General features: G+C 39.3%; 2 protein-coding genes across 2 annotated transcripts; one reads left to right on the top strand and one right to left on the bottom strand.

The window, feature by feature from the left end:
- Positions 1–3,234: 3,234 nt before the first annotated feature.
- hey1 (hes-related family bHLH transcription factor with YRPW motif 1) lies at positions 3,235–6,433 on the top strand. Its single transcript, XM_055220525.2, has 5 exons — positions 3,235–3,464; positions 3,705–3,780; positions 3,859–3,942; positions 4,038–4,119; positions 4,658–6,433. The coding sequence occupies exons 1-5, from the start codon at positions 3,379–3,381 to the stop codon at positions 5,284–5,286; spliced, it is 957 nt and encodes a 318-aa protein (XP_055076500.1). The 5' UTR covers positions 3,235–3,378; the 3' UTR covers positions 5,287–6,433.
- A 3,587-nt stretch (positions 6,434–10,020) lies between these two features.
- stmn2b (stathmin 2b) lies at positions 10,021–18,220 on the bottom strand. The gene is made up of 5 exons (XM_073857998.1): positions 18,001–18,220; positions 13,560–13,655; positions 13,181–13,356; positions 11,341–11,539; positions 10,021–11,066 (listed from the first exon to the last, which is right to left on the bottom strand). The coding sequence occupies exons 1-5, from the start codon at positions 18,017–18,019 to the stop codon at positions 11,014–11,016; spliced, it is 543 nt and encodes a 180-aa protein (XP_073714099.1). The 5' UTR covers positions 18,020–18,220; the 3' UTR covers positions 10,021–11,013.
- Between the last annotated feature and the right edge of the window lie 1,809 nt (positions 18,221–20,029).

The raw sequence follows: 20,029 nt of genomic DNA on the forward strand, positions 1-20,029 counted from the left end.
TGCATAGCCATTGGAAGAAGCTGAATCCAAGATGACTTTGATTTGATTTTCCCCCCAATATTATTAATTTAACTTTTAAATACACTTCTCATTCGTATTTCACATACTTAATCTCAGTATTTGTATTTCTTACTTTTCTTTTTGCAAAGAGTTCTTGTAAAGAGCCTACGAGAGGCGAAATACAGAGAGCCATTGCACCACTTCACCACTTCCACCACAGCACTATAGCACATCGTTTCGCCAGACGTGTAGGTGGTCTTGTTGCTTAAAGTTGGGGAACTACACAAACATCAGACACACACACACACACACACACACACACACACATTCTGGTTTCCATGTTTTGTGGGGACATTCCATAGGCGTAATGCATTTTATACTGTACAAACTGTATATTCTATTCCTCTAACCTAACCCATTCCCTAACCGAACCATTACAGAAACCCTTCTCCTACTTCACATTTTCAAGATACATTATTTTGTTTGATTTAAGCTTGTTTCCTCATGGGGACATCAAAATGTCCCCACAAGGTCACAAAAACACTGGTATTCCTATCTTTGTGGGGACAATTGGTCCCCACAACGTGATAATTACCAGGTACACACATTCACACACACACACACGCACCAACTGCACAATGCAAGGTGTCACACGTATTTCAGAAAGAAATAAGCTCTGCTTCCTCTCTCAGAGAAAGAAACAAAGCTGGTCTTCCTCTTCTGTGTGGATTCAATACACAGCTATTTATAAACAAAAACAAATCCCCCTGCTGCTTCTCCCGATGAGGACGGGATTGTTTAACACATTGTTTCAGGAACCCAACATCTGTCTGCGCAAGTCGCAGGACGCCACAGCACAGCGTGAAGCAATGCTCCTCACTGCCAGGCCGTCTGCACGGCCTCAAGTGAGAGTTCATCGTGTCATCAGCTTTAGGCGACGATACCTGCGTTACACAATCATATGTGTTACACATTCCTGAGGTTTAAAGAGAGTCCAGCTGTTACGCTTTTGCAATAGACACATCATTGATGCTGATCTATATTAGTTGCGGTCATCAAAATGAAAGACAAACTCTTTTTTTTAAACTCCCTGTCTGCTCTTCTTGTGTGGGTAGACAACACTTCTTGGCATGGATATAAAGGGATCGAAATGAAAACATGGCGACATGGAGACCCATTCGGAGAGGCGAAAACCTCAAGTTTGGAATGAGAAGAGGTTCTGGCATGCTTTGTGGGGGGAAATACTGTTGTGCTGTAGGCCCACACCTTCAAAAGAGAGCACTAATCACAACATGTGATGAGACGCAAGAACAAAGCCGAACGTCAGTAGAAAATAACAGCGTGGGAAACCTCTGTGAACTTGAGTTACAGCGACAAAAAGAGCCACCCCCGTCCCCGAGCACACATACACGTACAAACACACGGCGGCTCTCCGTCCACCCCGCTCTCTCTCTCTGGCACCCCTCTCGGAGGCAAACACAAGGAAGTTCATCCATGCTGTCGAGCCGAGGCTGGTAGCAATAACAACGTAAAATCGGCCGGAGTGCTTCCTCTCATTCAAGCGTGGAGCGCCGATGACAATTAAAGACGATAAGGATCCAAATCATACAAGCGCCATACATAACCATACATACATGATGATGACGGTCCTATGCGTAACATATGATTATTTAATATAATTTAGATTAACACACTCACTTAATCAATCAAATCATTTATTTATATAGTACTTTTCCAAACAAATTAAGAAAAGAAAACCAAGTACATAAACAATGAGGATGCATAAAATACACATAAACACATAAAATAAAAAATTCATAGTAGTCTATGAAAATACCAGGATAAAAAATTATAAATAAATAAATATAAATGAATACAAGAAAACAAAAAACTAAAATGACTGGAAAGCCAAAGTAAGTAAGTAGTTTTTTAAATTTTGTTTAAAAAAATGTTTTTAGCACATCTTATGTCCTCCGGAAGGTTATTACAGAGGCGAGGGCCAGGTACAGTTAAAAGAAGAAGATCTGAAGATCAAAGAGTCCTAATAGGTTGTAAAATGATGAAAGATAATTTGGAGCAATTTCGTGCAATTCCTTTTAAATAATGAAAGATTTTTAAAACAGGTAACCAGTGTAACACCTTTAATACAGGTGTGATATAATCTTTCTTTTTGGTTTTTGTTAGCATTCGAGCAGCCATATTTTGAAACTGGTTTATTGTATTCTTTGGTACCCCAATAAGAGGACATTGCAATAGTCAAGCCAGTTATAAGATAATTTAAAGCTGATCAGTCTGGTTGACAGAATAGCATATTTAGAAATACACAGGCATATGTTTTCTATATATTGTAGGTTGCCAAATCTATCTTTTTCAGTAATTTGGAATGCAATATTGTTATTATTATTCATTAATATTAGCATAAATAGATCTTTTGTAAATTATTTTTTTTAAATAAAGTTAGAAATGCTGGGTTGTTTCTGGTTGGGAAAAATAAAGAGAAGCATTTGTATATTTATATGCAAAATATGTTTTTTTACAATACTTTTTATCATTTTTATACTAGTATAATGATATTAGGATTTTGCAAATATTCTAGTTTTATTTTAATATAATTTAGGTTTGTTCATTTAGCAATCGAAAACACAGAGATAATCGTATATAAAATGGTGTGTAATAAATACAAAATGTGCTGTATTATATTTTTTTGCAAGTGAAACACACATCAGTTATGTTTTTGCCTCCAGTGAAAAGCACGCATGTGATGGATGCATGTCAAGTGACTGGTCCGTTTGAATTGTATAATGTGCCTCAGGGAGTGCCCTTAAAAGAAGGTACGCACTGAATCTTCATGGTGTACACTTTAGACTCGGTGGCTTCCTCGTACACAGTGCACAGCTTCAGATGAGTTAGTATTAGATTACAGGTTCACACGCTCAGTCGCAGACCGCCCGTCGCCCCAACCAATTGCCCCATTCATTCCAGCGCCGGAGACGACCGTCGCCCCTGATTGGTTATCAGCGCTCTCCTAAGAAACTTTCCCACGGCTCACGCGTGCTGACAGCCGGCCGGCCACGCCCTTCAGCTGCCCTACACAACACAAGCGCCGGCGGAACCGGGGGGCGGAGCTCCGCACTCACGGACGAACGTTCTATTGGCCCTTGATTAAGCTATTCAAATAGACAGGGCGGAGTTAAGATGCGATTCCGGTCACTCAAACTCAGACGCGTTCGATAATTGGCTGTCTCCGCGCCTAGCCCCGCCTCTCTTGGCTGGCTGTGGCGTTGAAATGATACCGTGGGAAAGCTTTTTGCTTCATGAACTTCAGTCTCACCTGACAGACGCACGCGGAGGATAGAGACGCCTGAAGATTGTCGCAAAATGAAGAGAAATCACGACTTTAGCTCGTCAGACAGTGAGCTGGACGAGAATATTGAAGTGGAGAAGGAGAGTGCTGATGAAAATGCGTAAGTTGACATTTATTTTAGGTCGTTTTAAGTGTCTGAGTAAGCATTACTTGTAACAAATATATAATATAATATAATTGGCCTATTCATTTCATCCTTTTGCGGTGTATATTTTAAAGATCACATGTTTCAGATAATCTGTTTTACGTTAAATATTGGCAGTAGAAAACTTTCTTTTTAATGTTGGTCAGTTGTTTCAAAGCAAATATATCTCATTTATCTTTGCTATGTTTTTTTTAGTGGTATGAATTCTCCTCTTGGATCGATATCTCCATCTACAACCTCTCAAGTACAAGCGAGGAAACGTCGCAGAGGAGTAAGTGCATTTCTCCATAATAAACCCTTAAATCTACAGGTTTTCCTTTAACTAATCATTTCACAATCATCTCAACAGATCATTGAGAAACGGCGTAGAGACCGGATAAATAACAGTCTATCTGAACTGCGCAGACTCGTGCCCAGCGCGTTTGAGAAACAGGTGAGTTTGTGCACCTGACCTACATCTATAATATTTACATCTATAACACATTTAACCTGCATTTGAATCATAAACACATCTGCTTTTGGTTTCAGGGCTCTGCGAAATTAGAAAAAGCTGAGATTTTACAGATGACAGTGGATCATTTAAAAATGCTTCATGCAGCTGGAGGAAAAGGTAAAGTTTATTCCATTAATAAAAGGAGTTTTTTTTATAACCTACTAAACATGCGCATATCACTTCATAATAGCTTTAATAAATAAGCATTCATATAAAAATATTGTATTAATTATTATAACACTAACACAGTTATATATATATATATATATATATATATATATATATATATATATATATATATATATATATATATAAAGGATGAATAACATTTTCCTGTCAGTTTAAGGGTACATTAATTAATGCTCTGTTAATAACCTTTAAAAAATGCTGAAAGTTTTACTGTAACCTTTTATTATAATCTTGTAATGTTTCTTATTGCATGCACCCTTGAATTAAGAGATCACCCAGTGCTTGTGAATCTGCTTTGGGAATTCCCACACTGCAAATAATTGCCACATATCTGAAACAGGACAAACTAGATGTGTAAACTTGGTGTTGTTTATCTAGTGCCAATTTCGGGTTCATTCTCAGCCACTCCCAGCATATAGGCTTTCCTTTCACGAGCCCTGATCAGCTTTCCCTCTCTCTCCTACAGGTTTCTTTGATGCTCATGCGCTGGCCATGGATTACCGCGGGCTGGGTTTTCGTGAGTGCCTGGCAGAGACGGCTCGTTACCTCAGTATCATCGAGGGACTGGACAACACCGACCCCCTCCGCATCCGCTTGGTTTCACACCTGAACAGTTACGCCTCACAGAGAGAAGCTCACTCGGGTTTGGGTCACCTGGCGTGGGGTTCTGCTTTCGGAACTCCACCTGGCCACCTGGCTCACCACCTTCTCCTTCAACAGCAGGGGGCGCCGCTCCCACGCAGCACCAGCAGTCCTCCATCCTCGAATTCATCATCGCCGTCTTCCTCGTCTCCATCTGCCCCCTCCACAGAGCCGCACGTCCCCAGCAGGCTGACCGGCACGGTGATAACAGAAGCAGGGCAGACGGGGCCGCTGAGGGTGCCGCCCAGTACCTCTCTGCCTCCCGGGCTTACGCCATCTTCAGCGTCCAAGCTATCTCCTCCCCTCCTGACGTCACTTTCGGGCCTGTCGGCGTTCCCTTTCCCGCTGAGCGCATTTCCTCTGCTGTCCCCGAGCTCGCTGGGTCCGGCGGCTCCCTCCAGCAGCCTGGGGAAGCCCTACAGGCCCTGGAGCATGGAAATAGGGGCCTTCTGAACTCTGCAAGAACATAAGACTATGGCCGGGCAGTCATTTAGAAACTAATTGTAATGTTCTTCTGTGACTATTTTGAGCGGATGGACTTTCTCCTTATTGCAAGTGAAAAGCAAAACAGAGCTGATGTACTTGTTTTTAATGAAGCTGTCGTTCCTGTCTTTAGTTGATCTGAGATGGGTTCTGGAGATGGTCAGGTTTTATTTGTATAGTTCTTCCATCAGAAGAGCAAGGTACTACACAGGTACCCTGCTGTTGAAGTTAGGAGAGGGACATAGAAATACTGTAGAAACAGAAAGAGAAAGAGAGAGAGAACGAGAGCAATGGTGAGATGCGTTAGTGAAAAAATGTTAATTGAATAATACTTAGATGGTAGAAATGTTCTCAACCTTCTGATCATAGAAATAAGTGATTTACATCCCAACCTTAATATCTAAGAGACTGTTTGTTTGTTTAGCATCCATTATCTCTACACTGAGAAACTATGCAATGATGTTGTGTGACTTATGCACTATGCAAATATACAAGACCTATGCAACCGAATCTCTATTCACTCACCAGAACTTTATGAGCAACAATAATAGTACTTTATTTTTTCTAAAGATATTGCCATTTGGTCAGTGAGCTGTAATGTTTTTACTGTGTTTATTTGTCATGCATTTGCTGTTTGCTGGGAAATTTGATCTTTAACCATGACAATCTAGATACCTTTTCAGGAGTGACAATCTCACAAAACTGCACTAATTTAATCATAATAATAAAAGTTTGTTAATAAAATTCCTGCAAACATGTTCATCTATCTATGGCTCAAATCCTCTCTCTCTATCTCTCTCTCTTATTCTCTCTCTTTCTCTCAAACAGCTGTACATGAGGAGCGTTATTTTTATAAAGAGTTTTACATTGGCAAATCAGATATTTCAGAAAGACTAGGTTAGAAAATATACAAATGTACATTTATACATTCGGCAGATGCTTTCATCCAAAGCAACTTACAGCACAGTGCTCTTATGTTATGTGTGTTCTGGAAAATCAAACCCATGATGTTGGTATTGCTAACTTTAACTGAACTGTAGGAATGGGTAGGACTGGTGTGGTACTGTGTCTGTCCATCACTAACCTGTAATAAAATCATACTTGTAGCTAAAAGTCATTTATTTGTGTCTTGTCCCAATTTAATTTGTACATCTTTCTTATTACAGCATCGACAGTCACTGTACACAGACTAGTTAAAAACTTGACACATTTTAATGATGTATCAGAATAGCTACCTAAAGATATTTTATGCTAAGTACGATATTTTTATATAGGGCTACGTTAATGGATATACTGTAGCGCATGACTGGGTACAGTATAAACAAACCCAACCAATGGGTTCTTTCAATCAATGATTGGGTCAAATATGGATACTTTCTATTTTGAAACGACTTGTCGGTTTGTCCATATTTTATCCAACCATGGGATGACACAACCCAGCATCGTAAAGATGTACAAACTCTTTCGATTTATTGCATCAAGGTGGAAAGCATCCCTTCATGCAACTAAAATGAGTCACTGCTGACTTCTATAGGTTTGAACCAGTGCCTGTTTGCGTGTGTTTTGAACTGATATCAAACACAACCCAGGCCTTTCTGTGCCCTCTCTATGTATCCAGGAAGCCATTAACAGCCAAGGGATATCCTGGACAATGGCAGCTCGGCTGGCTTGACTGCAAAGAAGGGAAATATAGAGGGAGAAGGGAGGGAAAGAGAGAGATGAAAATGTGGGAGGAGAGAGGTGCACAGTGCAGCTTTGTCCCTGAGCAATCCCATCAGCTTGCATGAGCTCCTGGTGTACCGAACTCCCACACTATTATTGCCAGCCAAAGCCGTAAAACAGATTCCCCACCTACACACTGCAGCGCCAAGCCAGCGTCTTTATTTCTCTCGCTTGCTTTAAATCTATTTTAGGGGCTCTTTATTGCGTTTTTCCTCCTTCTCCTGCGAAGAACAGATTTTGAGTTTAGCATTTGCTAAAACTGGGATGTTAATTAGATGGCAGTAACTGCTATGCTCGGTATAATGCACTACTCAAACTATTTCTGAAGTACACACTCTGCACACATGATTTTGCAATGTTTAGGTTTGCAAATCAGATGTGAATGACCTACATTCACCGAAATACAGAAAGTAGAAACAGTAGCCACATCTCTTTTTCAGTATGACAAACTGCCCAAAAGAAGTGTACAGAATAGACTGTATCTACAGTATGCAGTACGCTAGCTGTCAATGCCATAATTTAGAGATGTGTGGTCACATAACAGCTGGCCATTTACTGCTCCCTGTTGGTAAACAGTGGTATTACACCTTATATTCCTTAAAAGTTCTTTGTCAGTCTGTATGGTTACATAAAGAACCTTTCTGTTGCTTTGAAGTACTTTTAACGAAAAGATTTCTAAGTGAGAAAAAAAATTTTTTTTACATGGCATTAATGCTAAGAATCTATAGGCGTAGGTTACGCGTGGGACACGGGGGGCATGTCCCCCACACTTTTCAACTTGCTGCCACCATTCCTGTGTATTTTTGTTTGTTACTTAGATTTGAGTGAAGTAACATTAAACCAATCACAAGTGAGCAAGCCTCTTTCATGCATGCACGTCTGTTTGAGCTTCAAAAGAGCAAACGGGACTCACTTGCCTGATCAGGTTAGTCATGCGACTACGACTATTTCACATGCTTTTAGGCATTGCACAGATTAAACGTCACGTTCTTTCTGACCCCAGTTAGTGTGTAATGTTGCTATAATAGCATAAATAATACCTGCAAAATGTGTACAGTGCATTTCTTTGCGGCCCCCCCAAAGAAAATTTATGACAAATTTGTTCTAAAATGTAACATTTTAATTAAACAAAACATATAAAATTATTCAAAGTAGAGCCTTATATTTTTTTGGTTTAATTACACAGAATTTATGATAAATTAATATATTATAAAAAATCTCATAAAACTGGGGCCCCCCTGGCACCATCTCGCGGCCCCCAGTTTGAGAACCACTGCACTAGATGTCGCCTTGGGGTTCTAAGCATGTGTCAAAACCGCCGCCATCTTAGAACAGGGGTCTTCTCATAGGACGTATAGCTAGGTAAAGCTGCTATCTAAGCCTGTACTTCGAATTCATGGACGATGCCGGACTTTTGTGCTGCGTATTGATGTTAGGCCTACTAGCACTATGCATTATAGTTAGAAAAAGTAGATTTTCATAATATCAAATTTTTTTTCTGGATTTAATGCTAAATACATGTCTGACGTTGAACCGAACCAAGAAAATCACATTCATCATGATTTATGGTGATTTTATTGCCTACAATGACGCTGATGCGGGGTTCCCCTGTGTCAAGATGGCGGCTCTAGTTGACGCATTTGGTCCAATGAACTTCCGTAGCCAAGGCGACATCTAGTGTAAATATCTATGACAGCAAGCTAAGCTGCTGTCGAATCACAACACACTAAACAAACTACACAATCAGAACTCGTTACGTATTTTTTAAGGAGGGACTTCATAGAACAAGGAAGACATCAGCCTGTTTTTAGGACAGTGAAAACAGCGTTATACAGATAAGTCAATTTTGTGAAAAATGCAGCGTGTTTTTTCACACGTGAAACATGAACACATTATATTGCGCACTGTAAACACAATCAAAGCTTCAAAAACACAGAAAAAACGCGACCTTTAACTCACATGCTGTTTGAAAATGTTGCATGTACGCCCACTCAAAGTACGTGCCTGGAAACCTGCATCTTAGCTTCAGACAGTTCATCTTTTCTTGCATTTAAAACTATTTTTTACAGTCTATGGTTTAAACGCACGTTTAAGCAAAACTATCTAAAAGTGCTGTAATTATCATTGTAAACACAATCTATGTGGACAAAACAAGCATTAAACAAGCATTAAAACAAGCAAAAATCAAGATGTTTCTTAATTTTTGGCCATTTTAGTTGCGATATACATCTGTCGAGTCATTCCAAGTTCTATTTCATTTTATGTGGAAAAAATTTAGTGAGTGGGGGGCTTTAAATATTGTTATGGGCAACTAGGGGGCCTTGAAGTGAGGAGGGTTGGGAACCACCAGTCTATGTCTTAAGTTGAATGTAAGCCGTTAAGAAATTAAACGCATAGTAGCTTATTGGATCCGTGCACTTCCTCTCAAAGAGAAAGTATGCTGTCTGTTTCCAACAATGACCAAAGAAAAAGTTCTTTGGCTGCAAAAATTATTAATGTTTAGTTAATTTAGGGTATGCAGACAGTATTATTTTAAATTTGATTACATTTCTACAGACCAACCTGAAAACTATAAAAGCACTGTTTATTTGTATGCTTTTTACATTATAATTATTTGGGCTATTGCTCATAATTCGTTCTATTATTTACATATTGTTTGTTTTCTGTTACTGTACATTTTCTTGTCTTTAAGAAAAACATGATCATGTCAAGCATATATAATTTTTGGTCACAAATTTTTATCAGTTTTACTAGACGTATGAAGAATTTGTTGTGTTTACTTTATTTTGCTTTCTATACATAAACATGTCATCCCCCTCACTTTTAAGATGCCGGCTACGCCACTAACCCTTTATAGAAACTGCATTTTTAAAAGTGTACAGCCCACATTTTAAATGCGATTGTAACAAATGTATATTTACAAATGTGTTCTTTGAAAGGAAATTTAGGGGAAATCAAAAGAAAAGAGACAATAGAGATACATAGAGAGAGATTTTCAATTAAAGAACCCCAAGCCTTTATTTACCACAACTTGCTCCCAAAGTTACAGAGGTAAGAGGAATAGGACACACAGCTGTAAGAGGAAGATGAGGGTGTGACATTAAAGCTAATGGCACATCCTTAAACTGTCTACCCACAGTGCTCTTAACACACACACACACACACATACACACACTTAAACACAACATCTTGTATTGTGCATCATTACTATCTCCTCTCTTTAAAGCTGGGTTCTCTTCTGGAGAAGGTTACCCAGTTTAAGTTGCTGTTACACAGTCAGCACATTTGCAACCCAGACTATGGTTAAGTCATGGCTCAAACCACAGATTTAATACATTTCATATTAAGCAATGCATTGTTACTAAATCATGCCTTTGTGTGTGTGCGCATGTGTGTGTGTGTCTATAATATATCAGATGAATGTATGAAGAAAGATTAGGAGGTGTCCTGTAAATGCAGAAAGAGTTGTGTGTACTGTGGCGACTTTACTCTCCACATGGATATAACGACAACATGATCATTAGGTTTAGTGAAGACATTGTGAATGTCAACTAGCCAGCAAACTCACAAACACCAAAGCCTGGCACAAGAGAAACTGTAGCAGATTTGATACAGAGAGAGAGAAACAAGTACATCCACTAAAAGAGAGAAAGATACACAGAGAGAGAAAGAGAGAAACTTATAAAATGGCACACCGCAATACTTTTCTTTGTCTCATATAAAACAAATAATATTTACAAAAAACCAACACCCACTTTCACTTCTGTTTCGAATTGAGCAAAAAACATTTCATTTTTCAGAACTAACGGCGTTCCTGTTGCTTTCTGGATTATATCAGGAGAGGGTGCTGTCGATGATTCCCTTCCTCTGGGCGGGGCAGGGGTGTCAGAGGGTCTTCTCTAAACAAGGTCGAGGAGGGGAACAGAAGATCACAGGTATGAGGGTGGTTCGTGGAGGATCGTGGGTTTGACGTGTTCATGCTGTCAATTCTTCCTTCAACTCTTTGTTTTTGCGGACCACCTGAGCGTGTCTCTCCTGGGAACAAAAACACAAATAACAAATTAAATAATTAATAATGAAAGCATTCCTTTCAATACAACTGCAGAGCTGCACCATTTAAAATAAACATTTCTGATGTTACTTTACTGCCCCCTTGTGAGAGAGATTAAAAACCTGCTGTATCATTACGTTGTCTAAAGAAAGAAATGGTGCCTGCGTACTGACTGTGATGCTAGGGTGCGTTGTCATGCTATTTTTCCACATGTTTCTACGCAGTATTTCTTCTATTAATGTCACACTCAGGTCTCTCCCTCTCTTGCAGTCGCTCCATCATGGCTGCAAGGTAGGCGTCACGGTTTTCCTTGATCTGCTCCATCTTCATGTTCAGCTTCTCCTCCGCAATCCTGCTGAAGTTGCTGTTCTCCTCCATAGCTCTGAGCAGGACATCTCGCTCATGCTCTCGTTTCTCGGCCAGAGCTCTCAGAACATCAGCCTCCTGGGACTAAAGAGAGAGAGAGAAAGAGAATGGAGATGTAACTCCCAGCTGCAGGGTTCCCACACCTTAGTTAACTTCAAATTCAAGGACCTTTCAAGGACTTTCCAGGTCCAAAACCCTCAAATTCAAGGACTAAATATGGGGACACATTTCAAATGTGGGGACGCCTCCAGGGGTAAGTGTGTCTGAATGTGTATATCAAATTCAACCAATGGTGAAGCTTAACGACAAAGACAGGGTGACGCGGGAGCCAGGAATCATATCGCTATCTGAAATATTGCCAAAGACGACGTTACATGGACGCAGGAAGTATGGCAAGGAAGACGCAGCATCTCGTTCCCTTCTCAGGGAACAACAGTTACAAACGTAACCCGAGACGTTTTCATGTGTCAAACACAACTATGCCAAAAAGCATTTTGGTATGAAACAACATTCGCATACAGAAGATATACGCATTTAAAGGACAAGTTCTGTATTTTACACTTAAAGCCCTGTTTTCAGATTGTTTATGATGAAATAGATGGTTTTGACTGAAATTTTGACATATGCAGCTGCCCCGAGAATTTTCAGGTATTTGTTGTTTCACCTCCCACCTTTATAATGGCTGTATAGGTGCACTGGAACAATCCTTCCTAAAATGCATTAAACTTTCGTTTACAAATACGTGAAACTCACCAAGTGGTCAGGGGTGTTCACTGATATGCTCACACAAAAATCACTGCAAAAGACGCTTTCCAAAAGGTGTTTTAGCATTCGTTGTAAACTTGTGGACCTGTTTTTCCAAACACCTCACATCTGTACATTCTTCCGCTGAGAGCTTGAATAATAGACACTCCAGCCCAGTTGGTGGCGATAATCCACCTTTGCCAATTACATGAATACAAATGGGTTCCCGGCGTCAAAACCGTTCTATTTCATCATAAGCAATCTGAAAACAGGGCTTTAAGTGTAAAATACCGCACTTGTCCTTTAAAGCCAACAGTGTGCTTAAAAAGTCTAGAATTTTTATGATATTATACTACACTACACAGGGAATAATATGGATTTTTTTTTCAGAAAACTGCTTGCATAAAATAGATTTAAGCACTTTTAATGATCTGTATCTATGTATGTATATTTTCAAAAACTTCCCAGGGCCTTTAATTTTTTCCCCCAGATTCACAAATTTTCAAGGACTTCAAGGACCCGAGGGAACCCTGCAGCTGGTTTAATGGTTTTAGCCTTATTGATCTGTTGATTAATTCACAAGGTGGACATTATAAGTCAATAACCAATAAGCCAACTAATAAATTTTTTTTTTAATCTGATGAGTTTACCACTGGACACATTAACCATGTGCTACATCCAAATTATAGCTGATTTTACTTCTGATAAATAATACAGATTTAACTGGATGGTTATAAACCCTACTGGTTACCAGAGTGTGCTGAATGCAAACTAGGTGATATCTTTAAATCTTCATTACATTTATGCATTAGGCAGCCACTTTAATTTACACATTTGATCAGTTTGTGTCCCCAAGTCGGTATGATATTCTGGTCTCTGGTTTAATGCAAAATTATGAGCAATACACGTAGTGATGTTCAGCACTAAAAGCCAACGCATTTAAATGATGTGAAAGATTTATTAGCAGATGCTGTGACTCACTCTCCTCCTGTCCTCGGCAGCCTCCAGCTTCTTCTGAATGTCCTCCAGGGACAGGTCCCTCTTTTTGGGAGGGGATGTGATGCTGTAGTTTCCATCAGCCGTGGGCGAGGGCGGCTTGAGGATGACCTCGAACGCTTGCCCAGAAGCCCGCTTGTTTATGGGTTTAACCTCCATGTCTGAGTACGCACAAATTAAGACGCATCTTTCATTTAGATAAAGCGGTATGCCAGCCAACAAGGATTCAACTGAGCAATCAAACTCATAAAATCAGCTTGTATAACTTTTATCAGACATTTATTGAACCATATTAGCCATAACAACCCTATTAGTACAAATGCAGGCCAATAAATGAGATAAATGAGATATATTCACTACCTACCTTCAAACTCGCCCACGAGCTTGTTGCGTGCCTCTGGGTAGAGACAGGAACAGATGAAGGACACGAGGGACAGCTCCTTCATCTTCTCTTTGTAGGCTGTGGGGAGACAACACATCATTGACCTACATCTTCTCATGTAGTTACTTAATTATTATTTCCAATTGCATCTGTAATGTTCCACATCCATAAAGGGTATAAACCTGGGAAGCCCTGGCACCATGTACTAATATAAAGCTTTAAAAACACCAAAACATGTAAATTATTTTAAATATTATAATTTATTCTGAAATGTGGGTAATTTGTCTTAAACCTTGGACGTTTTTATGCAATTAATGACAGGGAGAACCATCTGCAGGTTTAGACATTGTACACTTCAGATTACATGACAAATCTTTATTAAATGGACAATACAGTAGTAAAATAAATCAACACTATAGTAGTTCAGAATAATATATGATGTTGATTATGATATTGTTTAATCACGTTAACAGTAGAAGTTATAATATACTGTAGTGTAAATAATAAAACCCAAAATCCTTGGCTGTTTAAGAGATGAAGTGTCAACCACGCCTTAAATCTAGAAAAAACAGAACGGGCTATGTTTTCATTTGTGCTTTCCAAGAACAGCCGTGTCCTCATTTGCTCTGGTTCCTAAAAGACAATATTCATCACATCATCCACCCTTCCCCCAGCTTCCCAACCATCAGCTTGTGTTACATTATTTATTGGAATCCATTTATACTCAAGACTTCAATACTGAACGATGCATGTGTGCAAGACGGCATGATAAGAGCAGACACAAGGCCAGACAGATTTACAGACGGCTTTTATAATCCACAGATTTGACCATAATTAATTCATACACTATTTCAGCATCATGTGTCTTTTTCACCCTGCTTATAACCAGCAATGAAAGATCATGAGGAAAAAATGCCAAATCACGGAGGATGGGGATTTTTGGGTGTGACCGATTTTTCTGGGAGGCAGTAGCATTACATTACAGTACATTTATGCATTTGGCAGTGTTTAAACTGACTCACAATGCATTACAAGATTTTATCAGCATGATTGTTTGTTGGGTATCAAACCCATGACCTTTGTGCTGCTAATGCAGGCAAACATTATGGCCTAGGTGAGTTATAATGTTTACAGTATATGTTGTTGTTTTTATAACGGTTTTGTTTAACATGCAAGGGTATACTAATCTCATACAATTTAAAGGGGACATTTCACAAGATTTGTTAAGATATAAAATAAATCGTAGGTGTCCCCAGAGTACATATGTGAAGTTTTAGCTCAAAATACCATATAGATCATTTATTATAGCATATTAATATTGCCACTTTGTAGGTAATGTTTTTTATGTCCTCATTTATGTACCACAAGAAGAAAAAAACTCAAAATTCAAAAGAATAAAGTGAAGACTTTTTTGAGGTCCAAAAGTGAGTTTTAAGTGTGGGCAGATAATGACAAGCACATGAAAGTGAAAAATAATGGCATTACAGACAAACACTTTCATTTAACCTTGAATTATCATTTACCTACAACACAATTAACAAATCCGTGTATATGTCTTTATATTGAGCTATAAATCAATACCCCAACACAGCATCGATCAAACGCCCAAAGACAAATATCAGACTGCCATCATGCAGCGCTAACCTGCTTCCTCCACCAACTGCTTTTAACCCAAAGGACGCCTGAAACCAATTGATCAACTCACCCTCACTTACTGTAGCTCACTAATGGGTTTACTAACAACTATAGGAGAGAGAGAAAACAGGAAAGGGAGGATGAGAATCACTCCTGCTGTAGGATTAAAAGCCCTCCGGCAGGCAGATTTTTGTGTGGGGGCTTTAATGAGTAATTACTGGATACTGAGTGGGTGGAGATTGAGCTTCGAAATTGTGATATTTTCATACCGAGTGCTCGCACACCTCAGCTAGCATACTGCTGTCGGTCTTGTCAGAAGAAGATAAGGATCATAGACAGCTCGGTGAAGCAGGTAATTAAGGTCAATTCAGAGAGACAGGTGAAAGCATTTCAAACAGACGACAAGAGCTGTTCGCCTGCAACATCCTCATCTCATTTTTGAGTTTCAGTCAGAGGATTTGTAAACGGGAAAGAGTAGCTTCAGCGGCCCGCCCCCTCAGAGACCACGCCCTTGGGCTTTAATAATTACTCATGTAATCTATTGAAACGAAAAACCGTATAATAAATACATCATGTATTCTGTAATTCAAGCCATTGTAATTTACTGCATTTCCATGTCACTATAGATGTATCTTTAGCACTGGAGCAAAGAAAACGCACATTACTCAAAATCTGCCATCAGCCGTTAAGGCCCAATCATCAATGAAACTGTCTACCCTTTGTGTGGTTTCTTTGATAATGCATCAGCATGCCCACCCTAGAAATCAATAATGACCCCTCCCACCTCTCTCTCACACACACACACACACACACACACGCACACGCGCGTGCTCTCTGTCCACTGCAGCCGGGCAGATGCCCCCAAAGCTGAGCTTTTACTGGCTAGCAATCCATCATGACGTCCAATTTATTTTAATTACAGTTCATGACTTACACAGCATTATATTAAGCTGACAATATGGAACATTTAGTTAAAAATTAGCCGATGCATTTGTAGACTTTAAATAAAACTGATCCATGTAGCAAACATTAGAGGGTTTGAGGGAGTGGATGGGAGTTTAAAACAATGGCTGGCCCCACCCCAGTACTTTGCATTATTGCTGAATGTGTATATTTAAGCACATCTTAGTTCAGTTACTTCCTGATAAGCCATATTTTAGTGGGGTTTGATTGGATTAGTCATCCTCACATATCCAGTAATCTTACATGTGTGGGTGGGGTATTGGGTTACATAGAGATTCATAAACTGCGGTCAAACTTAAAGCCATTTAACGATAACAATTAAAAGCCACGCTAAGTTAAACCGTCATGCTTTTAGATGAGTCACATCAGGTGCCATCATAATGAGAAAACTGATCATATATTAAGAAACTTACACAGCAATGCTTCATCTGCTTTTAATCTGCTTTGCTTTTGTGCTGATCAAAGCACAGATGTCTTTCTGACAGCATCTTAAAGCCCTATAAATATTTTGCTTTCATTGATTATATTGATTGAGTTGTTCTTACTCATTACTGGGAGAATTCTCACGAGGCTTCGTCAAACCATTTCTTGCGTGTTCTGTAAAATAAATTTACATTTCTGCCCCATGTGACCAAACATGCCAAGATTAAGTGCACAAAACAGGGTTTCACCTCTCTCATGAAGGTAACTGTTTCACGCAACATGACAACTAGACAAGAGACGGCGCACTATTGCCCTGCCCTGCAGACGACTCACAGAGATGCCATAAAGCCAAGCATACACCTGCCCAACCTACAGCATCAGCCAAAATCACAACAGAAATCCTCAGTCCTGACACACTTTCTTTTATTTAAAACATCCGTCATTTCATACTGCAGTCTGCCTTGGCCTTGTAGAGCGAGCAAACTATTATAATCTTATCATGCACATATAACAAATCCTCTATTTCACTATATAACATGTTTAATTTGTTCAATTAGCAAGACACATTTGTATGAATAATGCATTGGGATATACTGGCTAAGTAATGACTGAAATCTGCATAGACTGCATAAAAAAACATCACTACATAATTTCATAAATGTAAAGGACTGAATAGTTAATTATCCATTAGAAATAAGGTCAAGTAAAATTAAAATAATGCACCAGCTAATGAGTCATTCTACAAATCAATGTATAGCAAACCAATTAACCATCATATCATTTAATAATAGTGATAATAATATTCACTGTAATAAAAACATCATCTATAATCATTAATATAATCCTGTTTCTTAACACTACAACATCTTTTCTGACGCTAAATATCCAAGCCACTGTCTCACGCAATGAAGAGCCACCAAGAAGATAAAAATATGGTGTTCAGCAAATGTCAAAAGCTTAAACTACTCTCGGTTAGAAATACTTGTCGAGCTTTATTGCAAAGGCTTGAAACACAGAGCTTGATCTTGGGTGGGGTCCGTCTGCATTATGTTGAAGATGCATGAGCCGGCAGGTGCTGTCACTATCTGAAAATCATTTAAAGGGTTTAGAAAACATCCCTACACTCGAATTTTTATCATTTAATGTTTTTCTTATGATAAATCGCCGCAAGGTAGCTGAAATAGACAGCCTTTAAGGACCCTCAACATGATTTGAAAATAAACCAGCATAGGTGGTATAGGTGAAAGCAGATCTATATTCTTCATACGAAGTGTGTGAAATGAAATCTGCACGACATATATCTGCTTATTTTGTATCTCGCGTGCGCATCCCTCAGCATCCCGCATCTCTGCATCAAGGAGAAATGGTCCAGTCAACAAAATGACATGAAGGTTTGTCTTACCGATCGCAGTTTTGGCCATGGCTGCAGTTGTTGCGGTGACTGGTTCCTCTCAGCTCTGTTCGGTGGCGGATCCGGTTCGCTTAAATAAGGCACTGAGTCAGCAGATCGGCGCGCGAGAGGGTTCGAGAATGATGCGCGCGCGTGCGTGCGTTCAATCAGACTGGCTCGCGTTCACGCGCAGCTACGAGTGACAGGATCTCACCCACCGGACTCGTGTACTGGAGGATGTCAGCAATGTGTAGCTTACAAGGTGAATTACTCTGCCTCTCCCCCCGTTTTTCAGCAGTGGTGCAGCCCGTTCATATAGTAGCTATACCGTTTCCAGTGATTTATATCCATTATATATATTGCTGGTATGGGATCAAAGAAAGAACAATCATTCATAGGTGTATAATCATGGCCTCTTATATATCATTATAGGTTACTGTATATTATCAGAACATCTGTTTCCTTTTGTTGTCAATCAATACAGGAAGGTATGTCTCCTTCAATTAAGATGAGTTTTTATTTCACGACAGAGTTGTATACTGAATGTTATTTTACATTTCATGCAAGTACACTCCAAAAAATCTGGTTGTTTTAACTTATGGTTATGGACAAACCCTAGTTTTCATGAACCTAGGGTTATTTCAATCCAAAATGTTGAGTTGTTTAATTCCATGGTGGACATTTTTAAGCTTCATTTAAACCAAAGATTGTGTTTTTCCATATTTAACCCAACCATGGTTTGATACAGCATTTTTAAGTTACGCAACCAGGCCTTTGTACTGGAACCAAGGTGCCCCTCCCAGCGATATTCAGCATCCCTTGATATCAAGGCCTGTTTTGTGGTTCAGTTTAGGTATTAGGCCTTAGTTCAAAGTTCAAAGAAAATTTGGCACATTTGGTTATATAGTAATGCATTGAACAAATATAGTATTATGCTGGACAATTATCGCAATGTCCTGTGAAGGATTACTATAGGAGTGCTGGAGCTTATGTCAATACTACTTTATACAATTTATACATTTGTTTAGTCACATTCAACCATACTTTATTACTACATGCACAGCAATACACAAAGATGCACTTCCAGTTTGGGTAGAAATACTCATGACAGACTACAGAAGTATGTTCAACATCAATTATGAATGCTGAATGAATAATGAAAGTTCAGTGGTTTTAACAAAGCGGGTTAGAAATTGCACAACACTACGTTGTGAATGTTCTTTTCTTGTGTTCCTGTGTAGCTCAGTGGTAGAACATTGTGTCGTGATTCCAGCATGCTCACAGTGCTCACAGTGCTCTCCACTAACAGTAGTTTTTTTTCCAGCTTCAGACTGCTTTATTACCTACATTAACCTAAATATCTACTCTGAGAATCTATATTTTATAAGAAACTTGGTGAAAATCAGTGGATGATATTCATAGTTTGAGATTTTTGGTGGATACTATTTCGGCCTACTTCTTCAGCTGAAGCCTGAGGATTTCCTAGCAGAGAATCTCAGCACATCATGCCACCTAAGAGAGACCAAAGCAATGGAGAGGAGTGGGTGTCGCTTTCACAAATAAGAGATCTACTTAGTCAACAAAGGGATCTGTTCATGCAACTTCTGCAGCAGCAAGAAAGCAACTTTAAGACTTGTGTGGAATTAATTGTGAACAATGTGAATGCTCGAATTGACAACTTGACCAGGGAGGTACAGGAGCTGAGAAGCAGCCTGCAATTCTCCCAGAAGGACATTGATGATCTAATAAAGAAACATGAGAAAATTGAGTCAGAGAAAATAATTGCTTGTGCTGAAACTAAAACAATGCAGGGGAAATTGGCAGAGATGATTGAGAAAGCGGACTACTTGGATGGTCAAACAAGAAGGAATAACCTTGTTGTGGATGGCATTCCTGAGGCCCACAATGAAAGCTGGAAGGAGACGGAGGACAAAGTCAGGTGGGTGATAAATGAGAAACTTCACCTGGACAGTAGTCAGATGGTGATTGAACGTGCACATAGGACTGGTAATCCATCTGGATATTCTGGAAAGAGACCTAG

The sequence above is a fragment of the Misgurnus anguillicaudatus genome, chromosome 20, assembly GCF_027580225.2.
Source record: "Misgurnus anguillicaudatus chromosome 20, ASM2758022v2, whole genome shotgun sequence".
In the NCBI taxonomy this organism is placed as follows: Eukaryota; Metazoa; Chordata; class Actinopteri; order Cypriniformes; family Cobitidae; genus Misgurnus; species Misgurnus anguillicaudatus.

What these genes read in the sequence shown, in the direction of transcription:
- stmn2b (XM_073857998.1), bottom strand. An exon ending in CTGCCGAGGACAGGAGGAGA is followed by an intron (nt 11,540 to 13,180) that starts GTGAGTCACAGC and finishes CTCTCTCTTTAG; the next exon opens with TCCCAGGAGGCTGATGTTCT. An exon ending in ACTGCAAGAGAGGGAGAGAC is followed by an intron (nt 11,067 to 11,340) that starts CTGAGTGTGACA and finishes CCCAGGAGAGAC; the next exon opens with ACGCTCAGGTGGTCCGCAAA.
- hey1 (XM_055220525.2), top strand. Translation starts at nt 3,379, where the DNA reads ATGAAGAGAAATCACGACTTTAGCTCGTCAGACAGTGAGCTGGACGAG. An exon ending in GAGAGTGCTGATGAAAATGC is followed by an intron (nt 3,465 to 3,704) that starts GTAAGTTGACAT and finishes TGTTTTTTTTAG; the next exon opens with TGGTATGAATTCTCCTCTTG. An exon ending in TCATGCAGCTGGAGGAAAAG is followed by an intron (nt 4,120 to 4,657) that starts GTAAAGTTTATT and finishes TCTCTCCTACAG; the next exon opens with GTTTCTTTGATGCTCATGCG.